Source organism: Coregonus lavaretus, assembly GCF_964263955.1.
Source record: "Coregonus lavaretus genome assembly, chromosome: 18".
Classification (NCBI taxonomy): Eukaryota; Metazoa; Chordata; class Actinopteri; order Salmoniformes; family Salmonidae; genus Coregonus; species Coregonus lavaretus.
The window spans coordinates 35595802-35608409 of NC_140005.1; the positions used below are offsets into that span (position 1 = coordinate 35595802).

General features: G+C 44.5%; 1 protein-coding gene across 1 annotated transcript in view; it reads left to right on the top strand.

Annotated features, from left to right (window-relative positions):
• fbxo34 (F-box protein 34) overlaps positions 1–12608 on the top strand; it is a 69200-nt gene that overhangs the window by 44181 nt on the left and 12411 nt on the right. Inside the window, 2 exon segments of the mRNA XM_084182292.1 lie at positions 5669–5825; positions 5828–5886. Coding sequence (XP_084038418.1) covers positions 5781–5825; positions 5828–5886 — 104 coding nt within the window. The 5' untranslated portion in view covers positions 5669–5780.

A 12608-nucleotide genomic window follows, 5' to 3' on the forward strand; every position in this document is an offset into this window, starting at 1 on the left:
TTGTTGCAAAGAAACCACTACTAAAGGACACATTTACATTTAAGTCATTTTGCAGACGCTCTTATCCAGAGCGACTTAAAGTAAGTGAGTGCATACATTTTTCATACTGACACCAATAAGAAGAAGACTTGCTTGGGTCAAGAAACACGAGCAATTGACATTAGACCGGTGGAAATGTCTTTTGGTCTGGAGTCCAAATTAGAGATTTTTGGTTCCAACCGCTGTGTCTTTGTGAGACGCGGTGTGGATGAACGGATGATCTCCGCATGTGTATTTCCCACTGTAAAGCATGGAGGAGGAGGTGTTATGGTGTGGGGGTGCTTTGCTGGTGACACTGTCTGTGATTTATTTAGAATTCAAGGCACACTTAACCAGCATGGCTACTACAGCATTCTGCAGCGATACGCCATCCCATCTGGTTTGGTCTTAGTGGGACTATTATTTGTTTTTCAATAGGACAATGACCCAACACACCTCCAGGCTGTGTAAGGGCAATTTACCAAGGAGAGTGATGGAGTGCTGCATCAGATGACCTGGCCTCCACAATCCCCCGACCTCAACCAAATTGAGATGGTTTGGGATGAGTCGGACCGCAGAGTGAAGGAAAAGCAGCCAACAAGTGCTCAGCATATGTGGGAACTCCTTCAAGACTGTTGGAAAAGCATTCCAGGTGAAGCTGGTTGAGAGAATGCCAAGAGTGTGCAAAGCTGTCATCAAGGCAAAGGTTGGCTATTTGAAGAATCTCAAATATATTTTGATTTTAAGACTTTTTTGGTTACTACATGATTCCATATGTGTTATTTCATAGTTTTGATGTCTTCACTATTATTCTACAATGTAGAAAATACTATAAATGAAGAAAAACCCTTGAATGAGTAGGTGTTCTAAAACTTTTGACCGGTAGTTTACGTGCGTACATACATACATACATACAGTGGGGAAAAAAAGTATTTAGTCAGCCACCAATTATGCAAGTTCTCCCACTTAAAAAGATGAGAGAGGCCTGCAATTTTCATCATAGGTACACGTCAACTATGACAGACAAAATGAGAATTTCTTTTCCAGAAAATCACATTGTAGGATTTTTTATGAATTTATTTGCAAATTATGGTGGAAAATAAGTATTTGGTCAATAACAAAAGTTTCTCAATACTTTGTTATATACCCTTTGTTGGCAATGACACAGGTCAAACGTTTTCTGTAAGTCTTCACAAGGTTTTCACACACTGTTGCTGATATTTTGGCCCATTCCTCCATGCAGATCTCCTCTAGAGCAGTGATGTTTTGGGGCTGTCGCTGGGCAACACAGACTTTCAACTCCCTCCAAAGATTTTCTATGGGGTTGAGATCTGGAGACTGGCTAGGCCACTCCAGGACCTTGAAATGCTTCTTACGAAGCCACTCCTTCGTTGCCCGGGCGGTGTGTTTGGGATCATTGTCATGCTGAAAGACCAAGCCACGTTTCATCTTCAATGCCCTTGCTGATGGAAGGAGGTTTTCACTCAAAATCTCACGATACATGGCCCCATTCATTCTTTCCTTTACACGGATCGGTCGTCCTGGTCCCTTTGCAGAAAAACAGCCCCAAAGCATGATGTTTCCACCCCCATGCTTCACAGTAGGTATGGTGTTCTTTGGATGCAACTCAGCATTCTTTGTCCTCCAAACACGACGAGTTGAGTTTTTACCTAAAAGTTATATTTTGGTTTCATCTGACCATATGACATTCTCCCAATCCTCTTCTGGATCATCCAAATGCACTCTAGCAAACTTCAGACGGGCCTGGACATGTACTGGCTTAAGCAGGGGGACACGTCTGGCACTGCGGCGTAGTGTGTTACTGATGGTAGGCTTTGTTACTTTGGTCCCAGCTCTCTGCAGGTCATTCACTAGGTCCCCCCGTGTGGTTCTGGGATTTTTGCTCACCGTTGTTGTGATCATTTTGACCCCACGGGGTGAGATCTTGCGTGGAGCCCCAGATCGAGGGAGATTATCAGTGGTCTTGTATGTCTTCCATTTCCTAATAATTGCTCCCACAGTTGATTTCTTCAAACCAAGCTGCTTACCTATTGCAGATTCAGTCTTCCCAGCCTGGTGCAGGTCTACAATTTTGTTTCTGGTGTCCTTTGACAGCTCTTTGGTCTTGGCCATAGTGGAGTTTGGAGTGTGACTGTTTGAGGTTGTGGACAGGTGTCTTGTATACTGATAACAAGTTCAAACAGGTGCCATTAATACAGGTAACGAGTGGAGGACAGAGGAGCCTCTTAAAGAAGAAGTTACAGGTCTGTGAGAGCCAGAAATCTTGCTTGTTTGTAGGTGACCAAATACTTATTTTCCACCATAATTTGCAAATAAATTCATAAACAATCCTACAATGTGATTTTCTGGATTTTTTTTCTCAATTTGTCTGTCATAGTTGACGTGTACCTATGATGAAAATTACAGGCCTCTGTCATCTTTTTAAGTGGGAGAACTTGCACAATTGGTGGCTGACTAAATACTTTTTTCCCCCACTGTACATACATACATACATACATGCATACATACATACATACATACATACATACATACATACAGTGCCTTCGGACAGTATTCAAACCCCTTGACTTTTTCCACATTTTGTTACATTACAGCCTTATTTTAAAATTGATTCAATTTTTTCCCCCCTCAGCAATCTACACACAATACCCCATAATGGCAAAGCAAAAACAGGTTTGACACATTTTTACAAAAAAAACAAAAAAAAAACTGAATACATTTACATAAGTATTCAAACCCTTTACTTTGTTGAAGCATCTTTGGCAGTGATTACAGCCTCGAGTCTTCTTGGGTATGACGCTACAAGGTTGGCACACCTGTATTTGGGGAGTTTCTCCCATTCCTCTCTGCAGATCCTCTCAAGTTCTGTCAAGTTGGATGGGGAACGTTGCTGCACAGCTATTTTCAGGTCTCTCCAGAGATGTTAGATCTCGTTCAAGTCCAGGCTCTGGCTGGACCACTCAAGGACATTCAGAGACTTGTCCCGATGCCACTCCTGTGTTGTCTTGGCTGTGTGCTTACGGTCATTGTCCTGTTGGAAGGTGAACCCTTTGCCCCATTTTGATGTCCTGAGCACTTGAGCAGGTTTTCATCAAGAATCTCTCTGTACTTTGCTCCGTTCATCTTTCCCTCGATCCTGACTAGTCTCCCAGTCCCTGCAGCTGAAAAACATCCCTATAGCATGATGCTGCCACCAACGTGCTTCACCGTAGGGATGGTGCCAGGTTTCCTCCAGACGTGACGCTTGGCATTCAGGCCAAAGAGTTCAATCTTGGTTTCATCAGACCAGAGGATCTTGTTTCTCATGGTCTGAGAGTCTGTAGGTGCCTTTTGGCAAACTCCAAGCGGGCTGTCATGTGCCTTTTACTGAGGAGGCCTGATTCGTGGAGTGCTGCAGAGATGGTTGTCTTTCTGGAAGGTTTTCCCAGTTCCACAGAGGAGATCTGAGTGACCATCGGGTTCTTGTCACCTCCCTGACCAAGGCCCTTTTCCCCCGATTGCTCAGTTTGGCTGGGCGGCCAGCTCTAGGATGAGTCTTGGTGTTTCCAAGCTTCTTCCATTTTTAAGAATGATGGAGGCCACTGTGTTCAATGCTGCAGAATTTTTTTTGGTACACTTCCCCAGAACTGTGCCTCAATACAATCCTGTCTCGGCGCTCTAAGGACAATTTCTTTGACCTCATGGCTTGGTTTTTGCTCTGACATGCACTGTCAATTGTGGGACCTTATATAGACAGACAGGTGTGTGCCTTTCCAAATCATGTCCAATCAATTGAATTTACCACAGGTGGACTCCAAGTTGTAAAAACAGCTCAAGGATGATCAATGGAAACAGGATGCACCTGAGCTCAATTTCGAATATCATAGCAGGGTCTGAGTACTTATGTAAGTAAGGTATTTCATTTTTTATATTAACTTTTTTCTAAAAACCTGTTTTTGGTTTGCAGTTATGGGGTATTGTGTTTAGATTGAGGGGAAAAAATAATGTATTCCCTTTTAGACTAAGGCTGTAATGTAACAAAATGTGGATGAAGGGAAGGGGTCTGAATGCTTTCCGAATGCATTGTGTGTGTGTATATATAAATGTCCAGGAATGACCCGAGTCGAGTGTAACCAAATATTTTGGATTTGAACCTCTCTTTCCACCCCTATCCAGCCACCCTGGCAGTGACAGTAGTCTATGAAGAAAAGGAGGGTGATATGATGATGCACATCCTACTTGAGAATACTAGTACTGGGCTAGTAAATTATGCTGAGATGAAGGAATGAGAGGCCAGTAGTCTAATCATCATTGTGTACCATGAGGTGCTAGTCTGTCCCTCAGAGATTGACTGACTTGTGTTTTAGCTAGCAAAAGTGGATGGTAAGCAGAGCAGGCTTCCCTTCCCCTCCATCCCCTCCCTCCCCTCAGTCCCCTGGCTGGGTACTGTTCCACTGTTCCCAAAGCAGCTTTTGTTCTGGCTAATCTGGCCTTCATGGCTGACATATCTCTTTGAAAACAAACTGGGCGTATGTCTTTCCCCAGCCAGCGAATGAGAATGGGGGAAGGACTCAAGTCTCCGTCCCAAATGTTACGCTGTTCCCTATATAATGCACTACTTTAGAGCAGTACCATATGGGCCCTGGTCAAAAGGAGTGCACTAATAGGGAATAGATAGGGTGCCATTTGGGATGCAGCCTTGGAGGGAGCATGTTTCCACTAAAATGTTGGCTCAGTTTGAACTGAAACTATGTACTGTACTGTTTATCTGTCTGTATATTTGCAAACTCTCATTTTGGTTTCATATCTGACTTGGAAGTTGAAGGGGTAAGATTATTTGATGTAATGGCACATCTTTGTTGTTTAGGTTATCTGTGGTTGAGTTGTTCCAGATCAGTGATGTATTTTTAGGATTTGTCTCTCCATTAGATTTATTGGATAGTCTTGGAAATGAGGCCTAAGAGAATTGAATATGAATGGAAACTAAGGTGGTTAAACCACAAACACAACATTGTAAACCTTGCAAAGGCATCTGGTTGTTTTGCCTTTTTGTCTGTTTTTGTTAAAGGTGCCAGGTTTGGCTTGCTTTACATAAGCCATTCATTCACATTCAGAAGAACAACTTTGTGGAAATAAAATATGTTTTGGGGAATATTTGTCCGTATGTTTGTAGTATATTAACTTGTTGCCATCTTTCTGTCAATCTCAGCCAGGCAGCATTTCAAGAAGTGTTGGATTTTTATTAGGTCCTGGGCTTATTGACTTATGCAGTTCTGCAGATCATTGTTCCAGGGAGGCCAGGGTGATTCACCCATTATGATGGTTGGCTAATTGAATTGTCGTTATATCGGCATAAGATCACACACACACCACGGGGTTCTCCCCAAATAATGTTTGAGGGGCGCTGTGCCACCTTGTGGACTGGCTGCGCCACTAAATTGTTTTTTTAATTAAAATGTTGTAATTTATTTTATCATATAAGGAAATATTTTGCTCTAGATTGCAGGAAATGGCAGTTATAAGTGCAACAGTTACGGGCAACATGCACTCACAGCCATGTTCCATTTAAGTGCTTTTTTTCTATGTGCGAGGTGGTCTGGAACTGAACTGTGTAATAAACTTTACATCCTATGCCTGTATTTCCCTACAGTGTGGTGGATGGGACCCTGAGTTGTGAGGTCATCAGATCGTGGCCTGCAGGGGGTTGTGGGAGAAGACGGGAGAGACGTCCGTCGCCACACTGGACTGGAGGGAGGAGCTGAATGCCTGAGAGATGTGAATCTACGAGTTACTGCAAAGCTACCGCCGAGCCTCTCACAGGGAACCTAGGAAACCACCGCCACCCAACCTGCTGCTGTCAGCCTGGAGGTAAGAGACAAGATACAAACGCACACTGGAAGTAAGCTTCTCTTATCTCGCCGAGTCCCCCCTCACTCACAAATCACCACTCTACCTACCTACTTGTACAGTGGCTTGCGAAAGTATTCACCCCCCTTTTTCCTATTTTGTTGCCTTACAACCTGGAATTAAAATATATTTTTGGGGGGTTTGTATCATTTGATTTACACAACATGCCTACCACTTTGAAGAAGCAAAATATTGTTTATTGTGAATCAAATAAGAAATAAGACAAAAAACAGAACTTGAGCGTGCATAACTATTCACCCCCCCCCCCCCAAAGTCAATACTTTGTAGAACCACCTTTTGCAGAAATTACAGCTGCAAGTCTCTTGGGGTATGTCTCTATAAGCTTGGCACATCTAGCCACTGGGATTTTTGCCCATTGTTCAAGGCAAAACTGCTCCAGCTCCTTCAAGTTGGATGGGTTCCGCTGGTGTACAGCAATCTTTAAGTCATATCACAGATTCTCAATTGGATTGATGTCTGGGCTTTGACTAGGCTATTCCAAGACATTTAAATGATTCCCCTTAAACCACTCAAATGTTGCTTTAGCAGTATGCTTAGGGTCATTGTCCTGCTGGAAGGTGAACCTCCATCCCAGTCTCAAATCTCTGGAAGACTGAAACAGGTTTCCCTCAAGAATTTCCCTGTATTTTTGCACCATCCATCATTCCTTCAATTCTGACCAGTTTCCCAGTCCCTGCTGATGGAAAAACATCCCCACAGCATGATGCTGCCACCACCATGCTTCACTGTGGGGATGGTGTTCTCGGGGTGATGCGAGGTGTTGGGTTTGCGCCAGACATAGCGTTTTCCTTGATGGCCAAAAAGCTAAATTGTAGTCTCATCTGACCAGAGTACCTTCTTCCATATGTTTGGGGAGTCTCCCACATGCCTTTTGGCGAACACCAAACGTGTTTGCTTTTTATTTTCTTTAAGCAATGGCTTTTTTCTGGCCACTCTTCCGTAAAGCCAAGCTCTGGAGTGTGCGGCTTAAAGTGGTCCTATGGACAGATACTCCAATCTCCGCTGTGGAGCTTTGCAGCTCCTTCAGGGTTATCTTTGGTCTCTTTGTTGCCTCTCTGATTACTGCCCTCCTTGCCTGGTCCGTGAGTTTTGGTGGGTGGCCCTCTCTTGGAAGGTATGTTTTGCTGCCAAATTATTTCCATTTTTTAACAATGGATTTAATGGTGCTCCGTGGGATGTTCAAAGTTTCTGATATTTTTTTATAACCCAACCCTGATCTGTACTTCTCCACAACTTTGTCCATGACCTGTTTGGAGAGGTCCTTGGTCTTCATGGTGCCGCTTGCTTGGTGGTGCCCCTTGCTTAGTGGTGTTGCAGACTCTGGGGCCTTTCAGAACAGGTGTGTATATATACTGAGATCATGTGACAGATCATGTGACACTTAGATTGCACACAGGTGGGCTTTATTTAACTAATTATGTGACTTCTGAAGGTAATTGGTTGCACCAGATCTTATTTAGGGGCTTCATAGCAAAGGGGGTGAATACATATGCATGCACCACTTTTTTGTTATTTATTAGAATTTTTTGCAACAAGTTATTTTTTTCATTTCACTTCACCAATTTGGACTATTTTGTTCATTACATGAAATTCAAATAAAAATCAATTTAAATTACAGGTTGTAATGCAACAAAATAGGAAAAACGCCAAGGGGGATGAATACTTTTGCAAGGCACTGTATACCGCATAGGTGAGTTAAAGGGACAGCTCACTGAAATTATAAAATGACTCAGTTCCTATGTTAAAAGAAGCTTATGGACAAGACTAGAATCCATGCTTTGTTTGTTTACCTAGCCACTACTGCTAACATTAGCATTGAACTAGGCTTACCTCTTCTACATGGCATTATTATTAGAGCCACCCATATTGAGCTAGAATTCCTGTTCAGGAGGGTGCAAGGTTACGGTGTTGGTTCAGATAGAAATACCTATGAAAGACCCATGTTTGACTGAATGTCGTGTCAGCTCTACTCATTACATTTCTATTTGCAGCCAACGTTGTGAATGTTTTACCTGACTGAATAACACCTGTTGTGCTGCTCTGTGGGACAGTGCCTGCCAGCCAGGTAAATTATTGTTTAAGTAGTGGGATTATCTAGTATGACTAGTTCTTCTGGACTTTCCCATAACCATGTTGCAAAACACATTCATGAGTATATTATCCCCCCTTCTTCCCTCCTTGCTTACCTCATGTCTGTAAATGACGGCCCATTTGTTTATGCCAAACTACAGACATGTGGAGGCCCGTGCCGTGTTTCAGGCTGCCTCAGCCCCAGATGCCCCACCAACCAGACCTGGGTTTAAATATTTTTTTATAATAATTTTATAATAATTCATAATGAATCTGTGCTTGATTGAGCTTGCCTGGCTTAATGGACAAATAGAATAGTCCCAAAACTGCAAACCCGCCCCTTTTTTGGTACTCCAAGCAGGCTAGAGCAAAAACTCTATAAAGTATTTGATCGATTTCAAATAGCATTTGAACCCAGGTCTGCGCTCCAGTAGCCCCCTGCCTCGCCTCAGGAAGAACACGATGTGATGTTGCACATAATTGCAGCATGCAGGCAGAGCCTCAGACTCTATGATTGCTCTTGTGTTTCCCAAATGACACCCTATTCCCTATATAGTGCTTTGGCACTACAAAAGGAATAGGGTGCCATTTAGGACACAGCCCTCGTGTGACTTCATTCCTTGACTTTTGAAGTTGGATCAGTTCCATGGCAACCCCCTATGGAGAAGAAGTCATGGACTCTTGAAGGAGGGAGGGAGAAAAGAGAACGAGGTCGTTAAATTGAAGCTGCTCTCTCTAGCTGAGTTCAGGCATGAGCTCACCTCATCAGAGCCCATGGCTGCCCCTCCAGTCCACCTAGGGCCAGCTCTGTTGTGCTTTTCACTTCAGACTGTTTGTTTTCTTTTTACATAACGCTAAATTGTACTTTTCCCTGAAATTGCCATTAGCGCTGATGTGTTTTGGAACAGGCACCAGGCATTGAGGAAAGTCTGACTTGCAGGAGGGTAGAGTTTGTGTAATGGGCTCGTCCCAAATGGCACTCTATCCCCTATTTAGTGCACTTATTTTGACCAGAGCCCTGTATAGGGAATAGGGTGCCATTTGAGACGCAATCTCAGTGTGGGGTCTGAGCACTGCTGGGAAGGGGAAAGAGTCTCTGTTGGCCAGGTTGTGTAATAATGCGTAACAGTCAAACTTGGCGAGCCAGACCAGGGGGCTGTTTAGGAGGGTGCGACCACAACATTACAGAACATTCACACAGAAATGTATTTTATAGAACAACAATGTAGAATAGAGTAGTTACAGCATCTATATTAATTTACATTTTTATCTGCAACATTTCTTAAAGTTTCACCTCTGATTATAATACAACCCCATTGTGTGGTACTCTGTGGAGTGTGGATCTCTGAACAAAATGGCTGATGCTGGTGACATTAAATCAAATCAAATTGTATTGGCCACACGCGCCGAATACAACAGGTGCAGACATTACAGTGAAATGCTTACTTACAGCCCTTAACCAACAGTGCATTTATTTTTAACAAAAAAGTAAAAATAAAACAACAACAAAAAAAGTGTTGAGAAAAAAAAAAGAGCAGAAGTAAAATAAAATAACAGTAGGGAGGCTATATATACAGGGGGGTACCGGTGCAGAGTCAATGTGCGGGGGCACCGGCTAGTTGAGGTAGTTGAAGTAATATGTACATGTGGGTAGAGTTAAAGTGACTATGCATAAATAATTAACAGAGTAGCAGCAGCGTAAAAAGATGGGGTGGGGGGGCAGTGCTAATAGTCCGGGTAGCCATGATTAGCTGTTCAGGCTATGGGTAGAAGCTGTTGAGAAGTCTTTTGGACCTAGACTTGGCACTCCGGTACCGCTTGCCGTGCGGTAGCAGAGAGAACAGTCTATGACTAGGGTGGCTGGAGTCTTTGACAATTTTGAGGGCCTTCCTCTGACACCGCCTGGTATAGAGGTCCTGGATGGCAGGAAGCTTGGCCCCAGTGATGTACTGGGCCGTATGCACTACCCTCTGTAGTGCCTTGCGGTCGGAGGCCAAGCAGTTGCCATACCAGGCGGTGATGCAACCAGTCAGGATGCTCTCGATGGTGCAGCTGTAGAATTTTTTGAGGATCTGAGGACCCATGCCAAATCTTTTCAGTCTCCTGAGGGGGAATAGGCTTTGTCGTGCCCTCTTCACGACTGTCTTGGTGTGTTTGGACCATGATAGTTCGTTGGTGATGTGGACACCAAGGAACTTGAAGCTCTCAACCTGTTCCACTACAGCCCAGTCGATGAGAATGGGGGCGTGCTCAGTCCTCTTTTTTTTCCCCTGTAGTCCACAATCATCTCCTTTGTCTTGGTCACGTTGAGGGAGAGGTTGTTGTCCTGGCACCACACGGCCAGGTCTCTGACCTCCTCCCTATAGGCTGTCTCATCGTTGTCGGTGATCAGGCCTACCACTGTTGTGTCGTCGGCAAACTTAATGATGGTGTTGGAGTCGTGCCTGGCCATGCAGTCATGGGTGAACAGGGAGTACAGGAGGGGACTGAGCACGCACCCCTGAGGGGCCCCCGTGTTGAGGATCAGTGTGGCGGATGTGTTGTTACCTACCCTTACCACCTGGGGGCGGCCCGTCAGGAAGTCCAGGATCCAGTTGCAGAGGGAGGTGTTTAGTCCCAGGATCTTTAGCTTAGAGATGAGCTTTGAGGGCACTATGGTGTTGAATGCTGAGCTGTAGTCAATGAATAGCATTCTCACGTAGGTGTTCCTCTTGTCCAGGTGGCAAAGGGCAGTGTGGAGTGCAATAGAGATTGCATCATCTGTGGATCTGTTGGGGCGGTATGCAAATTGGAGTGGGGCTAGGGTTTCTGGGATAATGCTGTTGATGTGAGCCATGACCAGCCTTTCAAAGCACTTCATGGCTACAGACGTCAGTGCTACGGGTCGGTAGTCATTTAGGCAGGTTATCTTAGAGTCCTTGGGCACGGGGACTATGGTGGTCTGCTTGAAACATGTTGGTATTACAGACTCAGTCAGGGACATGTTGAAAATGTCAGTGAAGACACTTGCCAGTTGGTCAGCACATGCTCGGAGTACACGTCCTGGTAATCCGTCTGGCCCTGCGGCCTTGTGAATGTTGACCTACTTAAAAGTCTTACTCACATCGGCTACGGAGAGCGTGATCACATAGTCATCCGGAACAGCTGGTGCTCTCATGCATGCTTCAGTGTTGCTTGCCTCGAAGCGAGCATAGAAGTGGTTTAGCTCGTCTGGTAGGCTTGTGTCACTGGGCAGCTCGCGGCTGTGCTTCCCTTTGTAGTCTGTAATAGTTTTCAAGCCCTGCCACATCCGACGAGCGTCAGTGCCAGTGTAGTACGATTGACTCTTTGCCTGTTTGATGGTTCGTCGGAGGGCATAGCGGGATTTCTTATAAGCGTCCGGGTTAGAGTCCCGCTCCTTGAAAGCGGCAGCGCTACCTTTTAGCTCAGTGTGGATGTTTCCTGTAATCCATGGCTTCTGGTTGGGGTATGTACGTACGGTCACTGTGGGGACGACATCATCGATGCACTTATTGATGAAGCCAGTGACTGATGTGGTGTACTCCTCAATGCTATCTGAAGTATCCCGGAACATGTTCCAGTCTGTGCTAGCAAAACAGTCCTGCATCTGCGTCATCTGACCACTTTTTTATTAACCGAGTCACTGGTGCTTCCTGCTTTAGTTTTTGCTTATAAGCAGGAATCAGGAGGATAGAGTTATGGTCAGATTTGCCAAATGGAGGGCGAGGGAGAGCTTTGTATGCGTCTCTGTGTGTGGAGTAAAGGTGGTCTAGAGTTTTTTTTCCTCTGGTTGCACATTTAACATGCTGGTAGAAATTAGGTAGAACGGATTTAAGTTTCCCTGCATTAAAGTCCCCGGACACTAGGAGCGCTGCATCTGGATGAGCGTTTTCCTGTTGATTTATGGCCTTATACAGCTCATTCAGTGCAATCTTAATGCCAGCATTGGTTTGTGGTGATAAATAGACAGCTATGAAAAATATAGATGAAAACTCTCTTGGTAAATAGTGTGGTCTACAGCTTATCATAAGATACTCTACCTCAGGCGAGCAAAACCTCGAGACTTCCTTAGTATTTGATTTTGTGCACCAGCTGTTGTTTACAAATATACACAGACCGCCACCCCTTGTCTTACCGGAGTCAGCCGTTCTATCCTGCCGATGTAGCGTATAGCCCGCTAGCTGTATGTTATCCATGTCGTCGTTCAGCCACGACTCGGTGAAACATAAGATATTACAGTTTTTAATGTCCCGTTGGTAGGATAACTGTAATCTTAGGTCATCCAATTTGTTCTCCAATGATTGAAGATTGGCTAATAGGATTGATGGGAGCGGCAGTTTACTCGCTCGCCGTCGGATCCTTACAAGGCACCCCGACCTACGTCCACGATATCTCCGTCTCTTCCTCATGCGAATGACGGGGATTTGGGCCTTGTCGGGTGTCTGTATGATATCCTTCGCGGCCGCCTCGTTGAAGAAAAAATCTTCGTCCAATACGAGGTGAGTAATCGCTGTCCTGATATCCAGAAGCTCTTTTTGGTTATAAGAGACGATGGCAGAAACATTATGTACAAAATAAATTACAAATAACGC